The 22,270-nt window shown below is 43.7% G+C and overlaps 1 protein-coding gene across 11 annotated transcripts in view; it reads right to left on the reverse strand.

The window, feature by feature from the left end:
• Positions 1-22,270, reverse strand: part of NEO1 (neogenin 1) — a 266,972-nt gene that overhangs the window by 189,706 nt on the left and 54,996 nt on the right. For all 11 annotated transcript variants that reach the window (XM_059657710.1, XM_059657782.1, XM_059657763.1 and 8 more), the window contains one exon: positions 8,892-9,209. In XM_059657710.1, the coding sequence (XP_059513693.1) occupies positions 8,892-9,209 (318 nt within the window). The remainder of the gene's footprint in view (positions 1-8,891; positions 9,210-22,270) is intronic.

The following is a 22,270-nucleotide window of genomic DNA, read 5'->3' on the forward strand; positions in this document are numbered from 1 at the left end:
TGGACTGTATAACAGTCTTGTTATAGTTAAGCCTTAATTGTTGTAGGTATCACTGGGAGGAGTTGACCTCCAGGCCAATTGGCTGTGAGATTCAGCTGTGTCTGCAGTGGGAGAACTTCTGTGCTGTAGACACCCCTCTGGGGCAAGACTCGCTTCAGTGGGGCTTTGGTGCTCACTGAGTCTGCCCCCTGAGTGTGTCCTTTATGGATCCCAGGAGCTGCAATCTGGATGGTCCCACTCTGACCTCTGGGAACACTGACTCCTGGATCTCTAACGAGGTGTTAATCTAGACCTGGGGTGGGCAAATTTTTTGACTCGAGGGCCACAATGGGTTCTTAAACTGGACCGGAGGGCCGGAACAAAAGCATGGATGGAGTGTTTGTGTGAACTAATATAAATTCAAAGTAAACATCATTACATAAAAGGGTACGGTCTTTTTTTTTTTTAGTTTTATTCATTTAAACGGGCCGGATCCGGCCCGCGGGCTGTAGTTTGCCCACAGCTGATCTAGACTCTGCCTGAGGCTACCCAGCAGGAGCCAGCTGTGAAACAATGCGAGTTGCCATGGGGCCTTGGGCCAGCTGCAGTTTGTTAGGTAGTTTTCAGATTGCAAAGGGCTAGGCCTTTCATATGCAAAAGCCTCCCTGCACAGCTTGGACGGGGCGGGGTCCTAGGGGATCAACAGGGCAGAGCAAGCAGCTATGGCTGCCCTCAGAGGCCCCGCTTCTCAGTGTCCTGACAATCGCTGCAAGCACCTCCGAGAGAAAGCTGCCCCTGAGTTCCAACCGATGCCAGACAGTCCAGTTTCTCCCGTATGAGTCTGGGTCCCCAGAGACTCGCCCGGAACTGGAGCTCAGAGCTTGAGACTCTCTACCGATTGAAAAAGACAACTGTGTCCTCAGCTGCCAGCCCTCTCTGCGTGCGCGTCCATACCTCTGTACTTTACTTCCTCACAGCACCTCCTCTGAGTCTCGGTACACTTTTCTCTTTCCTTCTAGTTGTAGAATTTCCACTCAGCCAGCCTTCCTGCGGTTCTGGATAATGTCCGTTCCATCTTTTAGTTGTATTCTTGAAGTGGTTGTGCAAAGCAGCAATCTCCGGTGTTTACATATGCCGCCATCTTGGTTTTTTCCTGGAATTTACTCTTAATAGTTCAGAAAAACATTCAGAAAAAAATGTACTTCGGTATGTGCATATTGGGGGTGATGTGATAAGGGAGATGTGGTAAAATGTTAATAATGGTGAAGATTAAAATTGGATTTCTTGTTTCATTCTTGCAATGATTTGTAGGTTTGAAATTACTTCGAAATCAAATATTAACCAAAAAAAATGCAGTCATAAATACTCTATATAGCAGCGGTTGCCAGCCGGTGGTCCGTGGACCACTGGTGGTCTGTGAGGTCTGAAAGGTTGGTGACCGCTGCTATATTGGCCACAGAACAAAGTGGTTGAGAGCATGAGTACCGGAGTCACAATCTGCACTGAATCCCAATTGCACAACCTCATTTGTAACTGTGTGATGTTGGCAAGTTACCTAACCACTAAGCCTCAGTTTCTTCATTAGTGAAATCAGAACAGTAACAGCCCTCATAATGTTATAAAAGTTAAACACTTAACTAATTAAATACTTAAATAATTCATATAGTGAATACTGCCTAGCACATAAACACTCAATAAATATAGGTACTATTACTAACAATAATATCTAAAAAGTGATATTATTGAATATGCTCACAATACAATAAAATGACTTGATATATATGAAACAAACAATACAATAAATGTTTGTATATATGAACTCTAACCAAAATGCTCGGAATACAATATTGTAAATACAATATTATTGTACATGCTCAGAATACAATAAAATGTTTCTTTAAGGTCTAACAAATTATGAGAAACAACTACAAATCTTCTAGTTTTATGATGGTTAATCAGTCCTTATGTAAATGACACATATGCAGGTTGTCCAGCTGTGTCACAAATTTTTATTTTTTGTTTCAAGGGGATTTTGAAGAAAAGAAATAAAGGTAAAATTAACAAAATATCCACTTTTCAGAAATCAGAAAATTAGAAGGAAATAAAAGTAAACACAGAAACTAACAAAAGGGGAAAAATAATTTAGAATGAAACCAAGAGCTAGTTCTATTTTTTCTAAAGTCAAAATATTCTTCCTCCTTAGGTCTCATGAAAATGAATAAGTTTAAAAACATAAAACTACAACTTCATATGGGGAGTCCACAGACAAATTCCTAAAAGTTTCTGAATACAGAAAGCAGATGGAGTGACTAGTAACTGACACTGAGGCAGAAAATGCTGCAGCTTCTCGTGCGCACCAGCAGGAGGCCCTTTGTCCTGCTGCTTGGAAAAAATTGCAGAAGAAAAGAGAGAGAGTGGGAATGGAGCTGCCAAGAAGGAATTAACAATGTCTGTATTTAGAACACACAGTTCCCCACCTTTGAGCTCAAAATACTCATAGCCATGGTACTGCCCAAGCAGTAAAACAAAAAATTTTCTGCTGTGGAGAAATGAGATAGCCCAGAGAAAAAGACCGTTCATATTTAATTCTATGAGCTGTCTACTTAGTATTCTTTCAAAATTTCCTCATCTTGATTAACTGGCCACAATCAGTTCCAATTGCTTGCAACCAAAGAACTCTAACCAATAGTCTTTTAGAATGGCAATTTGGCAATATCTTTTTTTATAAGTTTTACCGAGATACAATTTATATAGCATAAAGTTTACCATTTAAAATACACAATACAATGGTTTTAGTATATGCACAGAGTTCTGCAACCATCACTATAATTTTAGAACATTTTATCATCCCCCCAAAAAACCTTGTACTCACTTGCATCATTCCCCATACCCACCTATATCCTTATCCCCTCATCCTCAGCCCTAGAAAACCAACAATCTTTTGGCTCTCTATATATTTACCTATTCTGGGTTTCATATATATCAAGTCAAACATTATGTGGTCTTTTGTAACTGGCTTAAGTCAGTATAATGTTTTTAAGACATCCACATTACAGTATATATCAGAATTTCATTCTTCTTATCCTATACTAGAGGCCCGATGCACAAAATTTGTGCAAGAGTAGCCTTCCTTCCCCCAGCTGCTGGCACCAGCTTCCCTCTGGCACCCAGGACCCGGGCTTCCCTCCGGCCACCAGCAGGAACCCCGGACCTGGGCTTCGCTCCAGCTGCCAGCAGGCACCTGGGACCCAGGCTTCTCTCCGGCCCCAGTTTCATCCAGAAGGATGTTTGGAGTGACATCTGGTCTAATTAGCATATTACCCTTTTATTATTATCTACTAGAGGCCCAGTGCACAAAAATTTGTGCACTCGGGGGGGAGAGGGGGGTCCCTCAGCCCAGCGTGTGCCCTCTCACAGTCTGGGACCCCTCGGTAGATATCGACCTGCTGGCTTAGGCCTGCTCCTGGGTGGCAGAGGGCAGGCCCAATCCCTAGGTGCAGCCCCTGGTAGGGCTCAGAGCAGGGTCAATTGGGGAGTTGGGGCGCCGCCCCCTGTCATGCACAGAGCAGGGCGGATTGGGAGGTTGCAATGCCACCCTCAGTCACACTCAGGGTAGGGCTGATTGGGGGGTTGAGGCACCGCCCCGTCACACTCAAGGCAGGGTCGATGGGGAGGTTGCGGCGCCACCCCGTCACGCACAGAGCAGGGCCAATCAGGGGGTTGGGGCGCTGCCCTCTGTCACGCACAGAGCAGGGCCAATCAGGGGGTTGGGGAGCTCCCCCCTGTCCCACACAGAGCAGGGTCAATCAGGGGGTTGGGGAGCTCCTCCCTGTCACGCACAGAGCAGGGCCGATCAGGGGGTTTGGGCGCTGCCCCCTGTCACGCTGATCCTGGTGCCGGGAGGCCTCTCAGCTCCGCTGATCCCGGTGCTGGGAGGCATATTACCCTTTTACTATATAGAATAGAGGCCTGGTGCATGGGTGGGGGCTGGTTGGTTTGCCCTGAAGGGTGTCCTGGATCATGGTGGGGGTCCCCACTGGGGTGCCTGGCCAGCCTGGATGAGGGGATGATGGCTGTTTGCAGCTGGTCACACACCCTTCAGGGTGGGGGTCCCCACTGGGGTGCCTGGCCAGTCTGGGTGAGGGGCTAAGGGCTGTTTTCAGGCTGACTGAAGCTCCCAACTGCTCCTTTTTTTCTTTTTATTCTGGGCCAGCTTTAGCTCTGAGGCTTGGCTCCAGCTCTGAGGCCTCAGCTGCTGAAAGTAGGTATCTGGTTTGTTTAGGTTCTATAATCGAAACTCTGTATCAACTCCAGCTCTGAGATCCCAGCGGGCTGAAAGCTGGTTTCTGGGGTTCTGTTAGGTTCTATATTTGTTACAGTGTTTCTTAAACTGCAAGCTCAGAGGCCGGCAAGGCAGGCGGGGAACGTTGGAGTCCTCCGTCACTAAAGCAAGCAAACCTCATGTTCAGTTTAAGCTGCCTGGCTGCCGGCCGCCATCTTGGCTGGCAGTTAATTTGCATATTGCCCTGATTAGCCAATGGGAAGGGTAGCGGTCGTACGCCAATTACCATGTTTCTCTTTTATTAGATAGGATACTAATAAAAAGGTAAAATGCTAATTAGATTGGGAGACCTTCCAGTCATCCTTCTGGACAAAGCCATGGTGGTGGGGCCGAGGCAGAGGCAGTTAGGGGTGATCAGGCCAGCAGGGGAGGGCAGTTGGGAGCAAGCAGGCCGGCAGGTGGGGGTGGGGGGGAACAGTTGGGGGTGAGCAGGCCGGCTGGGGGGGCAGTTGGGGACGAGCATGCCAGTGGGGTGGGGGCAGTTGGGGGGGAGCAGGCTGGCGGGGGGGACAGTTGGCGGCGATCAGGCCGGTGAGGGGGGCAGTTGGGGGCAATCAGTCCAGCAGGGTCGGGCAGTTAGGGGTGATCAGGCCGGATGGCGGGGGCAGTTGGGGTTGATCAAGCCGGCAGCAGTGTGGTTAGGGGTGATCAGACAGGCAGGCATGCAGGCAGGTGAGCAGTTAGGAGCCAGCAGTCCCAGATTATGAGAGGGATGTCCGACTGCCAGTTTAGGCCCAATCCCCGAGGGGTCCCAAATTGGAGAGAGTGCAGGCCGGGCTGAAGGACACCCCCTCTTGTGCACGAATTTCATGCACTGGGACAGTAGTAGATAATAAAAGCCTAATATGCTAAGTGTCCAGTTGTCCGTTCAACCAAAGCATAATATGCTAATGATATGCTAAGGCTGCTCAACAGCTCGCTATGACGTGAACTGACCACCAGGGGGAAGGCAGTCGACTGGTCGACCAGTTGGTATGATTTGCACTGACCACCAAGGGGCAGAAAGTCAACCGGTAGGTTAGCTTGCTGCTGGGGTCTGGCTGATCGGGACTGAGCGAGATGGGCTGGACATGCCCTGGAGCCCTCCAGCGGTCCCTCCCTGGCTGGCCAACCACCCGCGTCCCTGATCATGCACCAGTGGGGTCCATCGGCCTGGCCTGCACCCTCTGACACTCCAGGACCCCTCAGGGGATATCAGAGAGCCAGTTTCAGCCCAATCCTGCAGGCCAGGCTGAGGGACCCCGCTGGCGCACGAATTCATGCACTGGGCCTCTAGTTGCCAAATAATATTCCACATATGAATATACCACATTTGTTTATCCATCCTTCACTTGATATTCATGCACACTGTTTCACTTTTTGGCTATTATGAACAATGCTGCTATAAACATTCATGTACAAATTGTTGTGTGAACATATCTTTTTCTTTTCTCTTGGTTATTAGATACCTAACGAAATTTCTCAGTCATATGGTTGGTTAACATTTTGAGGAACTGTTAGACAATCCAGTGCTAATTTTTTAAAATATATTTTATTGATTTATTACAGAGAGGAAGGGAGAGAGATAGAGAGCTAGAAACATCGATGAGAGAGAAACATTGATCAGCTGCCTCCTGCACATCTCCTACTGGGAATGTGCCCGCAACCCAGGTACATGCCCTTGACTGGAATCGAACCCGGTGCCTTTCAGTCCACAGGTCGACACTCTATCCACTGAGCCAAACCAGTTTCGGCTCCAGTGCTAATTTTTTTTTAAAATATATTTTATTGATTTTTTACAGAGAGAAAGGGAGAGAGATAGAGAGTTAGAAACATCGATGAGAGATAAACATCCATCAGCTGCCTCCTGCACATCTCCTACTGGGGATGTGCCCGCAACCCAGGTACATGCCCTTGACTGGAATCGAACCTGGGACCTTTCAGTCCGCAGGCCGACGCTCTATCCACTGAGCCAAACCGGTTTCAGCAAATTTTTAAAATCACACACACACACGAAGTATACCCTGTGATCCAGCAATTAGTAAAATTACTAAGCCTAGTAATCTTTTCTATAGAAATAAAGATTTACAAAGTTGTTCATTATAGTACTACCTATAACATCATAAGACAAACAATGAGACAAGGAAAAAGAATAATAGTTTGAAACTGAAATAGTCTAAAAAGCCAATTACTAAGTAAAACATGAAATCCTGGACCAGAAAGGAAAGAAAGGACCAGAAAGGTATAAGTTTCTGCCTTTTTTTTTTTTCTGGTAAGGTCAATTGAGATAACCATTGATATCCATATGACCATTCATCAAAAAGGGTATCTTTAGATAATTCACAATATATCTATAAGTGAATATGATGTAACTATTAAAAAAGAACTTCTATTCATTTCTTAGTTTAGACATTATTTCCTCCTGATACTTAGGCCAAGAGCAGGTTAAACAACTCTCCTATAGAATCTTGCAGCCAACATTTTTATCATCTTGTATTAATACTGCCTGCTACTTAAATATTAGGTTAAAAAAAACACATTTCCTGTAAGATATGAAAGTTAAGAGGAAGAATGAACAAAACTAGCAGAGAAGAGAGGAAAAGGTGGAGGACAGGATTAATAGGCAATGGGGAAGCCATGAGCAAAAGTCAGAGGCAGAGAAGGAAAGGGAACTGAAAACATTCAGTACTGCCACAGCTTAAAATGTAGTGATGGTGATGCTGGAGGCAGGGAGCAGGATGAAGTGGTAAGAAATGAAACTGACCCTGGCTGGTTTGGCTCACTGGATAGAGCATTAGCTTGTGGACTGCAGGGTCAAGGGCACATGCCCGGGTTGTGGGCTCAATCCCCAGTGTGGGGCATGCAGGAAGCAGCCCATCAATGATTCTCTCTCATCATTGATGTTTCTCTCCTCCCTTTCTCTCTGAAATCAATAAAAATATTTTTTTAAAAAAGAAATCAAGCTAAAGGAGTAGAAGCCAGCTCATGAAAAGACTCAAGAAGTCTAGACATTAACCTCATGTTACTAGAGAGTCACTAAGGTATGAGAAACAGTGTGGAGATGGATTGGAAGAAAAGAAGGATAAGTTGGCAGACAGTTACAAGGCTGTGGTGAGTAGCCTTAGAAAGGAGAATGTGAATCAAGTAGAGAAATTAGGAAGCAGAATTCACTGGATTTGGTGATGAGATGTGAGGTATAGCTGAGAGGAAGTAGTCATGACTAAAACCCATTTCAAAAACATAAATGATAAACAAGATGTGACCTAAGTGACATTGTAGGGGCAGTCATGATGCTAACTTATTTATCAACATGTTGGAGAATGGCTGGCAAAGAGATTTTAAAAATAAGAAAAGGCAGATTGTCAAAAGGGCTGACTTTATTTTTCCATACTCAATCCATAATTATGGAGTAACTACAATAGCCTTCTATGGCACCCAATACAACTTTGAGTATTGGGCTCCAAAGAGGAAAAGAGTCATCATACTCTGAATAAATGAGCAAACACAACCTGGAGTGAGCACAAACAGGGAGCCATAACCTGCAATGGGAATGATATAGGAAACTACAGTCTCAGTCATATTCTTTTTTCACATGTTAGCATTTCATCAAGTGAGTATAAATATTAAGTCTTAATCATAATACAACTTTTGAACAATGTGAAACTTAACCAAAACTAACTACTTCATCTGGTATTCAAGTAAAGAAATCTAGATCTGAGGAATGCCAGTCTCTAATACAAGACAGATATGACTTATGTAGGAACCACATCTTACTCTCCTAGATCCTAATCCTTTTTTTAAAACTTTCCATCATTCTTCAAAAAAGATGGTCTATCATGGACCAGACTGTCGAATTGCAGAGGGAAGGCGGGGTGGATGCGTGAGTGGGAAGAGATCAACCAAAGAACTTGTATGCATGTAAGTATAATCCATGAAAACAGACAATAGGGTAGTGAAGGCCTGAAGTAGGGGGCGGGGGCAGGCTAGAAGGGGGGGGGTCATTGTGGGGGGAAGGGAAAGGGGGACATATGTAATACTTTCGACAATAAAGATTTTTAAAAAAAGTATGTGCTACAAAAAGTAAATATTTCTCTCCTTAAAACTTTCTGCTCTTCACCTTAATATATATATAGCCTACAGCTTTTAAAATAAATTTTCCAATTAAATGTTGTTTCCTTGGTTAAGGCACAAAGGAACCGAGAATCTGGCTATACTTCAAGTTTTCCAAAGCCATACTAAATGGCAATGCAGGGTAGGATAAAAGTTAGCAACTAAAGTGACTCAATTTTTCTATACAACTTCCTCTGTCATTTCTAAGTTAAAAAGAAAAGAAAACAAAAAGAACTGGCTCAGTACTTCTGATAGCAACCTTAAGCCATGTAAATCATCAGAAAGTGGGAAGTGCTAAAGTTTATTCCCACAGCACTGAGCAAGTCCTAGATAATGACTAATCAATTGATACTTGTTAAATATTTAAAGAGTGTATCTGCTGTTACCAGTTAAATTAAAAGTCTAGGATAATAATGCTTTTATCAAGATTTACACTTTATAAAACTTTGAAAATACAAATGAATCATTTAACAAAACTTACCTGCTACTGTGAGCTTGGCTGTTCTGCTGACAATAGTTCCAAGACTCTCAACAGTGGCCACACACTGATAATAACCTTCATCAGGTTTATTGTGTTTGGAATGCACCACATTGCTGATAAATAAAGACCCATCTGGGAGAAGCTGGCGTCGATCATCTGATACTAAATTTAAAAATGTTCCATCTTTTTTCCATTCAATTTTTGGAGAAGGCTCAGAATATGCGGAACAATTTAATACAACAGAAGAGCCTCTAGTTGAGAGTGTATCTGCTGGCTCCACCAGAAAATAAAATGGAGTGAATGTTCGAATGCTGGATCCTACAAAGATAATAAAAAAAAGGAACAAAGTTATGAAAAACTTTTTCAGTAAGAAAATATATTGTGTCCAAAAATTATTTACAAATAGTTAAGTTCTGAGGGTATGATACATAAATAAGGTAATTTTACTATGAATATCTAATAAATACATATTATCTTTTACTAGGAAATCAAAATTTGACCCATTTAGAAGAACATTAGAAGAATGATCCAAGATAGTCATGAAGGAGGTGGACATTACACTCATCTTTTCCCATATCCAAACTGTAATTACAACTAAACTTAAGAACAATCACCCTGAATAACCATCTGAAGACTAGCTGAAAAGAATTCTTATTACCAAGGATTTACAGAAGAAGCCACACTGAGACTGGTAGGAAGGGCAGAGATGCAAAAAGGGCTGGCCATCTCAGCTGCAAAGGTGCCCATGAGGAGCATGTGGTCTTAACCTCATGCCAGGGTCCCCAGCCCAGAGCACCAGAGCTGGGAAGACGAGGCCACATAACATCTGGCTGTAAAAATCAGCAGGGATTCTGTCTACCAAGGAGAAACAAGAATCTGCTAGAAACCCAAGTATCCTCTTAAAGGACCGAGGCACAAAATCTTATTTGCGGCCACTCACCCTAGGCTCCAGCACAGGGAGGGTGGTCCAGAGTAGAGTCCTGTAAAGGAGAGACTGGGTTGTGTGGCTTGAGAGAGAGAGAGCTGAAGGGACAGCCGACAGGGTCCGTGTAATGAGTCCCTCCCTTTATCACCCACAGATGCCGTATTTCAGGGTGACCACTCCCCTCCATACCACATCAGCCTGAAGAAATGCACTAGTCCCATCCTCCCAAATCGCAGTCATCCTGCACTGCCAGGCTCATGCCCTGCAGAAAAGTCAGCTGGATGTGTGGCCTGTGGTGAAGACTTTCTTGAAAGACTCCTGAAGAAGTCCAGGTAGACTGGAGGAGAGACTGGGTTGTGTGGCTTTAAAGTGGGGGCCATTTTTCTCTCGCACTTTTGATGGACACCACCTTTCCTATGCAAAGCCCTCCCTGCACATGGCCAAATCTTGGTGGTTTCAGCCTGATGAACTCTGCTGCCCTCCTCAAAGGGTGGCAAACTGGCCTTGTATCCTGAGACTTTTACTGAGTGGCCTCAAAACCAGCACCAGTGTTGAGGTTGAATCTGTATCAATCTGGCGAACACCACTCACTCCTACCTGGTGATGCACTGCAAAACTACCTCATGCACTCGTGTACCACCCAGATGCTCTTTAAGTGACAGAGCCTAATAGGCAGCGAGCAGGTGGATGCAGATCTCAGGGTGCCTTGGGTTTTTTGCAGACCAATCCCTGGGCTCTGCACTGATGGAAGGAAACTTTGATGTACAGCTTGGCCCCTCCCATGCATCCTGACGGCCAACAGGAGCAGCCATAAACTATAGATTGCTTTATAGCTCCAAACAGGTGGCCCAGGGCCAGTCACAGGCAGTGCTTGGCACTGACCTGCCCCAGAGTCCCTCCCAAGAGGCCCCAGAACAACACACCCGGTGGCGGACTTCACATCACGTCAGAGCATGGAACAATTAGCTCCACAAGCGGCACACCCAAAGATCTCAGCACATACCAGGCACTGCTGGGGACAAATCCACTTTGTGGGGTCAGCCCTCGCTCAGAAGCTGGTCAGGGTCAATCCCCACAGTCAGTCAGTCTGAGGGCCCACCCCACTGACAGATGGGCCAACAGCAATCAAGACTAAATTACAATGGGAGATTTCAACAAGGAACATTCCTGTAGCACCTTACTTGATTGCACCACTAAGCCCCACAGGACACCTACTACAAAAGGCCACCATCCTAACACTGGGAGGCAGAGTAGATCTACCTAATGTACAAAACAAATTGAGAGAGGCAGCTAAAATGGAGAGACAAAAAGCACGTTCCAAATGAAAAATAAAAAAAATAAGAGAAAAATAACTAAATGAAATAGGCAAGCAATCTACCAGATAGAGTTCAAAACAATGGTTATAAGGATGCTCAAATGAACATACGCAAAGAATATATGAACTCAGTGAGAACTTAAAAAGATATTTAAAATAAAAAAGGAATAGAAGCCATGAAAATTAACAAGTCCTAAATAAAGACTACAATATCTTAATGAAGAATATGTGAGAAAAAAATCAAGAGGAGGTGGAATGACACAGAGTAGTGAATTGGAAATTTGAAAGACAAAGTAGCAGAAAACAACCATGCAGAACAGCAAAAAGAAAAATGAAATTTAAATAAGGTAAGTATTAAGGATACCAGAAGAGAGCAAGGAATTGAGCACCTATTTGAAGAAATAATGACTGAAAACTTATCTAAACTTGTGAAGGAAAAAAGACAAGTCCAGGAAGCACAGCGAGTTACAAACAAAATGAACCCAAAAAGGCCCACACCAAGACACATCATAATTAAAAAGGCAAAGGTTAAAGATATAGAGAGAATCTTAAAAGGAGCAAGAGAAAGACAGTTAATTATGGGAACTACAAAAAGAGCTCCCATATGACTGTCAGCTGAATTCTCAACAAAAACATTTCAAGCCAGAAGGGACCAACTGGCATCAAATATTCAAAGTGATGCAAAGCAAGAACCTACAACTAAGACTACTCTACCCAGCAAGGATATCATTTAAAATTGGAAGAGAAATAAAGACCTTCCCAGACAAGAAAAAGCTAAAAGAGTTCATCATCAACAAACAAGTATTACAAGAAATGTTAAAGAGCCTTCGTTAAGAAGGGGGGGGAAAAGAGGAACATAGTTATATAAACAATGGCAATAAATACATATCTATCAATAATCACTTTAAATGCAAATGAATTAAATTCTCCAATCAAAAGACACAGGGTTGCTGAATAGATTAAAAAAATAAGGTGCATATATATGCTGTCTACAAGAAACACCTCAGAATGAAAAGATACACACAGCCTGAAAGGGGTGGAAAAATATATTTCAGGCAAATGGAAATGAAAAAAAAACTGGGGTAGCAACACTTATAACAGACAAATTAGATTTTAATACAAAGGCTATAATAAGAAAGTAATTAAATAATGATAAAGGGATCAATCCAACAAGAGAATATAACCCTTGTAAACATTTATGCACCCAACCTAGGAGTACTTAAGTATATAAAGCAAATACTGATGGACATAAAGAGAGAGACTGACATTAATACAGTCATAGTAGGGGACTTTAACATCCCACTGACATCAATGATAGATCTTCCAGACAGAAAATCAACTAGGAAACAGTGGCCTGAAAGAACACAATAGACTGATGGATTTAATTGATATCTTCAGAGCATTTCACCCCAAAGCAGCAGAATATACATTCTTTTCAAGTACACATGGAACATCTTCTAAAATAGACCACATGTTAGGACACAAAACAAGTTTAATAAATTTAAGAAGACTGAAATCATATCAAGCATCTTCTCTGACCATAATGGTTTGAACCTAGAAATCAATTACAAGAAAAAAACTGAAAAACACACAAAAACATGAAGACTAAATAAGATGTTACCTAACAATGAATAATTAACAAGATAAAGGAAGAAATCAAAAGATACCTTGAGACAAATGAAAATACAGTCTAAAAAATATAATAAGTAAATAAATCAATGAAACCAACAGCTGTTTTTTTGAAAAGATAAACAAGATCAATAAACCTTTAACCAGACTTATCAAGAATAAGAGAGTGTACCCAAATAAATAAAATTAGAAATACAGAAAAATTATATGAAAATATCACAAACAACTATATGCCAATAGATAGGACAATCTGAAAGAAGTGGGTAAATTCCTAGAAATATACAATCTTCCAACACTGAATCAAGAGTAACAGAAAAATCCGAATGGAGTGATTAAAGCTAATTAAAATTGAAGCATTGATCAAAAATTACTAAGAAACAAAAGTCCGGGACCAAATAGTTTCATAGATGAGTTTACCAAACATTCAAAGGACTAACCCCTATCCTTCTCAAATTATTACAAAAAAATACAAGAGGAGGAAAGATTCCCAAACTCATTTTACAAGGCCAGCATTATCCTGATTCCAAAATCAGATAAAAACACTACAAAAAAAGAAAATTATAGGCCAATATCTCTGATGAACACAGATTCAAAATCCTCAACAAAATACTAGCAAACCAAATTCAGCAATACATGAAAAAGATCATATACCATGATCAAGGGGGACTTATTTCTGGGATGCCAGGATGGTTCGACATCTGTAAATTCAAAAAGGTGAAAGGTAAAAAACCATATCATAACATCAATAGATGCAGAAAAAGCATTTGACAAAATCCAGCACCCATTTATTATTTTTTATCTTTATTGTTGAAAGTATTACATATGTCCCCTTTTCCCCCCATTGTTTTCTACCCTCCCTCCCTCCCTCCCCACCCCTGGCCTTCACCACCCCATTCACTCTGTCTATGGGTTATACATATATGCATATGAGTTCACTGGTTGATCTCTTCCCCCCTCCAACACCCACCCCTCCCCCCCTGGGCCCGCCACCCTCCCGCCTTCCCTCTGGGATTTTGATGTTTCTATGTTACTGGGTCTATTTTTGTTCATCAGTTTATGTGTTCATTAGATTCCACATATGTGTGAGATCATATACGATAAAAACTCTCAGCAAAGTGGAAATAGAGAGAACATATCTCAACATAATAAAGGCCATATATGACAAATCCATAGCCAACATCATACTCAATAGGGAAAAGCTAAAAAGCATTTCCCTTGCAATCAGGAATAAGACAGGGATAGCCACTCTCACCCCTCTCAACACAGTAATGGAAGACCTAGTCATAGCAATCAGACAAAAAGAAGAAATAAAAGGCATTCAAATTAGAAAGGGAAGAGATAAAACTGTCATTATTTGCAGATGACATGATACTGTATATAAAGAAAACAAAAGATTCCACACAAAAAACTACTAGAACTGATAAAATGAATTCCATAAAGTAGCAGGATTCAAAATAAATATTCAGAAACAAGTTGCTTTTTTATACACCAACTAGAGGCCCAGTGCATGAAATTTGTGCATGGGGGGGGGGGTGGATGTCCCTCCGCCCAGCCTACACCCTCTCACAATAGGGGACCTTTCGGGGGAGGTCTGACTGCCAGTTTAGGCCCAATCCGCAGGGATCCAGGACCAATGGCTCCTAACCACTCGCCTGCCTGCCTGATCACCCCTAACCACTCTGCCTGCCTGCCTCCCTGATCGCCCCTAACCACTTGCCTGCCTGCCTGATGGCCCCTAACCACCTTTACATGCCTGCCTCATCACCCCTAACCACTCGTGTGCCTGCCTCATCGCCCTGTCTCTGGTCGTTCCACTGTTTAGTTCACTGGCCTTTTATTATCTACTAGTGGCCTGCTGCATGAAATTTGTGCACAGTGGGAGGATCCCTCAGCCCAGCCTGCACCCTCTCCAATCGGGGGCCCCTTGGGGGATGTCCAACTGCCTGTTTAGGCCCAATCTGCTGCGGATCAGGCCTAAACCAGCAGTAGGACATCCCTCTCGCAAACTGGGATGTAGCCCCTAACTGCTCACTTGCCTGTCTGATTGCCCCTAACCACTCGCCTGCCTGTCTGATCACCCCTAATCGCCTCTGCCTGCCTGCCTCATTGCCCCTAACCACTCTGCCTGCCTCCCTGATTGCCCTTAACTGCTCGCCTGCCTGCCTGATCGCCTGTAACTGCTCGCTGGGGGGCTGCCAGCCAGGGTGAGGGGCGTGGTCATTCTGGTCGTTCGGCCATTTCAGTCACTGGGCTTTTATTATATAGGATATGTGCACCTATTGGGCTGTACAACTTCTCAAAGCTTGAAATCAAATTGGATACTACTATCCTCATTTCTTGTTCCACATGACTTTTGCATGGTATTTACTTTTTATCACAGCAACCACCAAAAATACCCACTGTACAAAGATATCATAGCTTCAAAGAAAAACACAAAAAATCTACCTGAGAACAAACACCTTAAAGTGCTCCTCTTTTTATATCTAGTACAAAACTTGGCATACATAATGAACTAGATTAAAAAGCCTATTAATAACATTACATTTAAAGCCAGATTTGAAAAATTACCTTAAATTTTTTTAAAATGAAGGAGGCATAATCAAATGTTGAAACTCTGAACTACCTTGACCTAGAGGTTTGCACAGTGTCCAATATTTGAAATAAGTGTATGAGTTCTCTGAGGTGCCCTAGGGCATTTCAGGGTTCAGTTTTGGAACTGAGGACTTATAATCTATCCTACAGTGTTTTCATTCACCATATTCCCAGTGCCCACCCAGCACAGTGGATGGTATCAATTTTTAGATTTTATAACCAGTCAACTTCTAAGAAATTCCACAGTGCAAAGTATTAATGAGACCACAAAAGGGCTCCATACCAAAACTAGCTAATTAGTATCTCTTCCATGATACAACTTACTAGCAAACAACGTTTTAATAATTAATTTTTTTTTGAGAGAGAGAGAGAGAGAGAAACATTGATCCACTGCCTCCTAAATGCCCCTACTGGAAATCGAGCCTGAAACCCATGCGTGTGCCCTAACCAGGAATTGAACCATGCGCCTCTTCGTTCAACTGAACCACACCAGCCAGGCCAAAAAGGATTCTTGGACATTTTGATGAGCTTTAAAAAAATTATATAGAAGAGCAAAGAAAGCTAGGAAGAACCAAAATAATTTAGAACAGGGGTCCTCAAACTTTTTAAACAGGGGGCCAGTTCACTGTCCCTCAGACCGTTGGAGGGCTGGACTATAGTTTAAAAAAAAAAAAAAACTATGAACAAATTCCTATGCACACTGCACGTATCTTATTTTGAAGTAAAAAAACAAAACGGGAACAAATACAATATTTGTATTTGCATGTGGCCCAAGGGCCGTAGTTTCAGGACCCCTGATTTAGAACAAAGTAAAGGGACTGCACTCAGTATTTATAAAGCAACAGTAGCACTGGGGCAGAAATATGCAGAGCCACATAACAGACAAGACGAGCCCTCCAAATAGGTGTGTGTGTGTGTGTGTGTGTGTGTGTGTATGTGTATATCCTATCTAATAAAAGAGAAACATGGTAATTAGCGTACAACCGCTACCCTTCCCATTGGCTAATCAGGGAGATATGCAAATTAACTGCCAGTCAAGATGGCGGCCGGCAGCCAGGCAGCTTGAAACTAACATGAGGCTTGCTTGCTTCAGTGACGAAGGAAACCAACGTTCCCCGCCTGCCTTGCCGGCCTCTGAGCCTGCAGTTTGAAACATTGTAACAAATATAGAAGCTAAACAAAACCCCAGAAACCTGCTTTCAGCGAGCCGGGATCTCAGAGCTGGAGATATACTTTGTTTCGATTACAGAACCGAAACAAAGCAGATACCTGCTTTCAGGAGCGGAGGTCTAAGAGCTGGAGCCTCAGAGCTAAAGCTGGCCCAGAATAAAAAAAAAAAAAAAAAGAAAAAAAGGAGCAGTTGGGAGCTTCAGCCCTCAGCCCCTCACCCAGACTGGCCAGGCACCCCAGTGGGGACCCCCACCCTGAAGGGTGTGTGACCATCTGCAAACAGCCATCATCCCCTCACACAGGCTGGCCAGGCACCCCAGTGGGGACCCCCACCATGATCCAGGACACCCTTCAGGGCAAACCAGCCAGCCACACGCAAGCACCAGGCCTCTATCCTATATAGTAAAAGGGTAATATGCCTCCCAGCACCGGGATCAGCGTGACAGGGGGCAGCGCCCAAACCCCCTGATCGCTCTGTGGCTCTGTGTGTGACAGGGGGCGGGGCCACAACCTCCCTATCTGCCCTGCTCTGTTCGAGACAGGGGAAGGCGCCCCAACACCCTGATCAGCCCTGCTCTGTGCCTGATAGGGGGGAGCTCCCCAACTCCCTGATCGCCCTGCGGCTCTGTGTGTGACAGGGTGTGGCGCCCCACTCCACCCCACCCCACCCCCGTGCCCCAACCCTCCCCCCTCACAGGCCCTGCTCTGTGTGTGACAGGGTAGAACCATAACCTCCCCATCGGCCCTGCCCTGAGTGTGAGAGTGGTGGCGCCCCAAATCCCTGATCGGCCCTGCTCTGTGGGTGATAGAGGGCAGCGCCCCAACCCCCCTCCCCCCCACGGGCCCTGCTCTGTGTGTGACGGGGTAGAGCCACAACCTCCCCATCGGCCCTGCCCTGAGTGTGACAGTGGAGGCGCCCCAACCCCCTGATCGGCCCTGCTCTGTGTGTGACAGGGGCGGTGCCCCAACTCCCCTATCGGCCCTACTCTGTGAGTGACAGGGGGGAGCTCCCCAACCCACTGATGGGCCCTGCTCTGTGCGTGACAGGGGGGAGCTCCCCAACCCCCTGATGGTCCCTGCTCTGTGTGTGACAGGGTAAGGAGCCCTAACCACCCTGATGGGCCCTGCTCTGTGCGTGACAGGGGGCAGCACCCCAACCCCCTGATCGGCCCTGCTCTGTGCGTGACAGGTTGTGGTGCCGCAACCTCCCTATTGACCCTGCCTTGAGTGTGACGGGGGGCGGTGCCCCAACCCCCCAATCGGCCCTACCCTGAGGGTGACTGAGGGTGGCATCGCAACCTCCCAATCCGCCCTGCTCTGTGCATGACAGGGGGCGGCGCCCCAACTCCCCAATTGACCCTGCTCTGAGCCCGACCAGGGGCTGCACCTAGGGATTGGGCCTGCCCTCTGCCACCCGGGAGCAGGCCTCAGCCAGCAGGGCATTATCTCCCGAGGGGTCCCAGACTGCTAGAGGGCACAGGCCGGGCTGAGGGACGCCCCCCTCCCCCCCTCCCGAGTGCAAAAATTTTTGTGCACCGGCCTGTAGTATATATATATATTTGAAAAACTTATACAATAGAGATGGAATTTTAAATCAATTGGGTAAAGGATGACCTACTCAATAAATGTTACTAGGAGAACTGGTTATCCATATGTGAGAAAAATGAGACGCCTACCCAAAACATGTAAAAACAGTAAATATTTACATGTTTCTATGTATCAAACACTGTTCTAAACATTCTCTACATACCAACCACTCATTTAATCTTTACTACTATCATAAGAAATAGGTATTATTTACATTCCCAGTTAAAAGAAGAAAACTGTAACTTGTCCAACGTCAAATGGGTAATAAATAAGAGAATCAGAGTATGTGATCCTAAATACACTAAACTGTAATGCCACTTTGTGTGTGTGTGTGTGTGTAGGAGTGTGTGTGGGGGGGAGTGTGTGTATGTGTGTGTATACACACACACACACACACACACTCACACACACACTAGGGGCCCGGTGCACAAAGATTTGTGCACGGAGGGTAGAGGGGGTGCGGGGAGGGGGGGCGTCCCTCAGCCCGACCTGCACCCTCTCCAATCTGGGTGCCCTCAAGTGAGCCCTCTCCAATCCGGGAGTTTCTGTCTGTCTTTGCAATCATATGAGCAAATTGTCTGAGACCCCAACTCAGTTTGGTTTGTTGCTCACAGAATAATAGAGGCATTTTTTTTTTCTTTGCTTCTTTGGTGGAGATTTCCTAGAAGTTTTAGGATATCTTCCCTTTAATTTTTCCTAGACACTCTGATTTTACTTATGTCTCTCACCTTTGCTCTCCCTCCATCCCCCACTGCAACAGTAACTTGCTCCAGGCTCACTTTGCTCTAGTGCAGTGGTTCTCAACCTGTGGGTCGCAACCCCTTTGGGGGTCGAACAACCCTTTTACAGGAGTCGCCTAAGACCATCGGAAAACACATATATAATTCCATATTGTTTTTGTGATTAATCACTATGCTTTAATTATGTTCAATTTGTAACAATGAAATTGGGAGTCACCACAACATGAGGAACTGTATTAAAGGGTAGCGGCACTAGGAAGGTTGAGAACCACTGCTCTAGTGTCTAGGAGATCCATCTGCCACCAGAACTACGATTCCCAGCATTCCTGGTACTCCCCGCACTCTGGGCTTCCACTTCCGGTCCTGGGGCTGCCACCAAAACTACTATTCCCAGAACTCCTGGTGCTCCCCACGATCTTGGTTTTCCCTTCCTGCTCTGTCTCCATCTCATGGCCTCCCACTCTGCCAAGTCCTCCAAGCCACCAGCTCTCCCTCTCTGCTCTCCGTCTGGCAGCTTGGGGAGCCAAGTTCCCTAAGCTGCTCCACTCCCTGCTGGCTCTCCCACTCTGCTCTCCGCCTGGCGCCTGTGTATGCAAATTAACCCGCCATCTTTTTTTGGGGGTTAATTTGCATACTCACTCCTGATTGGCTAGTGAGCGTAGCGGAGGGACAGTCAATTCACATGTTTCTCTTTTATTATACAGGATAGATTATGAAAAAGGCAAAACTATAGAGATGAAGAAGAGATCAGTGATTGCTGGGCATTAGGAGCGGCGGGGGGCTTAACTACAATGGGCCAGGATGAGGGAATTTTTGGAAACTGTTATATATATTATTTATGGTGGGGGTTAAAGAAATCCACCATACATGTGATAATACTCATAAAACTGTGTGCACGTAGAGTTAATTTTATGTTAATTTAAATTTTTAACTGAACTAATGATCTTTACTCCACCCAACCCCCACTCCTATTCCAAACTTCCTCATCATCCAGTTTCCTAAATCAGTAAATAATACCACCAGTTGCTCTGTTGCTCTTTCATAAGCTTCATGAGTCAGCTAAGCACTCTGTCTATCTGGTTCACAGTTCTATTTCCAATGCCTAGGATTTAGCAGGTATTCAGTACACATTTGTTATGTAAATATAAAACTATTAAGGAAGAATAAAATGTAGAAGAACTATAGTCACTAACACAAAAAAAAGCAAAAGAGTAAAGTAAAAATTTTTTCATCAATGAATTTAACACTAAAATTAAGGATTTCTGTTCAAGGGACACCACAGGCAAAGTAAACCAACAGATGGGAGAGAAATGATTTGCAATGTCTAGAACCAACATATATAAAAAGAACTGCAAATCAACAAGAAAGACTAGGAACCTGAAACTGACACAAAAATTAATACAGAACGTAAACAGGAAAGTTACAGAAGCTGACCAAACAGCTGCAATCACTCCAAGGCTCATGAGTAACCCGAAAAATGCAAATTCATCCAATACTGAAACAACTCTTTATACCAGTGATGGCAAACCTTTTGAGCTCGGGATGTCAGCATTTTGAAAAACCCTAACTTAACTCTGGTGCCGTGTCACATATAGAAATTTTTTGATATTTGCAACCATAGTAAAACAAAGACATATTTTTGATATTTATTTTAAATATTTAAATGCCATTTAACAAAGAAAAATCAACCAAAAAAAATGAGTTTGCGTGTCACCTCTGACACGTGTGTCATAGGTTTGCCATCACTGCTTTATACCAATGAAAAAATGCCAAAGTTTAGAACAGGGGTGGGGAACCTTTTTTCTGCCAAGGGCCATTTGGATGTTTATAACATCAGTCATGGACCATACAAAATTATCAACTTAAAAATTAGCCTGATAGCCCTAGCCGGTTTGGCTCAATAGAGCGAGTGTTGGCCCTCGGACTGAAGGGTCCTGGGTTCAATTCCAGTCAAGGGCATGTACCTCGGTTGCAGATTCAATTTGGTCAGGAGGCAACCAATCAGTGTCTTTCCCACATCGATGTTTCTTTCTGTATTTCACCCTCCCTTCCACTCTCTGAAAATCCTTGGGTGAGGATTAACAACAACAACAACAAAATTAGCCTGCTATATTTGTTCAAACATTTAATTAACTCACCTCTAATGCCTTGGCAGGGAGAGACCAAATGATTTCTCGGGCCTTATATGGCCCTCGGACCAGACATTCCCCACCTCTGGTTTAGAAAAATAAGTCCTACACATGCTGGCAAAGCAGGAGGAGAGGGTCACTCATATGTGTTGCTGGTGGAATTATAAAATAGTGCAAACATGCTACAAAATGACGAGGCCATGCTTAGTGAAATCACAGTAGATGTGTATCATAACAATCCCATTCCTGGGTTTATAGCTCGGAGAAATTTATGCGAAGGTCAGTAAGGATGCATTTAAAAGGACTTTCATCGTGGCTATTCCCACACTACAGCAACTAGGAGAGTAAATGTCATGGATGCATAGTATGAAATCCATGCAGCAAGCAAAGTCTACTAGCGGCACATACAATACAAGATATAGCCTTAAAGCACCATGTTGAATAAAAGGAAAAATAATAAAAAATATAGAATATATTACAAAAATTAAGTCTTTTAACCTCCCAACAACCTTAGAATCTAAGTAATATTTCCCTCATTCTACAGATAAAGAAACAGATTTAAAAATCGTTATGTAACTTGCCTATGGTCACACAGTTAATAATCGGTGGAATAAAAAACAGAGTAAGATGTATAGCATAGTATCACAAGTTAAAAGCACACAAATAACATTCCATATTTTATAAATTTAGCTGCATAATAAAAAATATATATTAAACATATTGGAGTAGGAGCCTAAGGAGAGACTGGAAATGGGAACTGGCACAGCAGATAAAGGGGGAGAAAAAACACAAAATAAGAAACCCTGCACTGTCCAATAATGATAATGTACTATGAACTAAACACTGCAGTTATTCAACTTTCTACACTTAAGGACCTTGCCCTCCCTCAGTCTTGCAATTTATTCACCATGAATCTTATTCTGACACTACTTGCCTACACACTCCAACAGCTTCTCATTAGTCTTGTGATGAAGTCCAAAGTTCTTAACACATACAACAAGGCCCTGAAGTATTTAATTCTTATCCTACCATCCCTGTTTTTTGTTTTCCTTTTTTTAAAGATTTTTTTTGTTGATTTTGAGAGACAGAGAAAGGGCAAGGGAGAGAGAAAGAAACATTGTTCGGTTGCCTCCTACAGGCCCCAACTAGGGATGGAGCCCACAACCCAAGCAAGTGACCTTGGAATCGAACCAGCAACTTTTCATTGCACAGGACAACAACCAACTGAGTCACACTGGCCAGGGCTATCTTTCCTGTTTTCTTTCACAGCACAATCCCCCTCTCTTCCTACA

This window comes from Myotis daubentonii, chromosome 1 (genome assembly GCF_963259705.1).
Source record: "Myotis daubentonii chromosome 1, mMyoDau2.1, whole genome shotgun sequence".
NCBI classification, from domain to species: Eukaryota; Metazoa; Chordata; class Mammalia; order Chiroptera; family Vespertilionidae; genus Myotis; species Myotis daubentonii.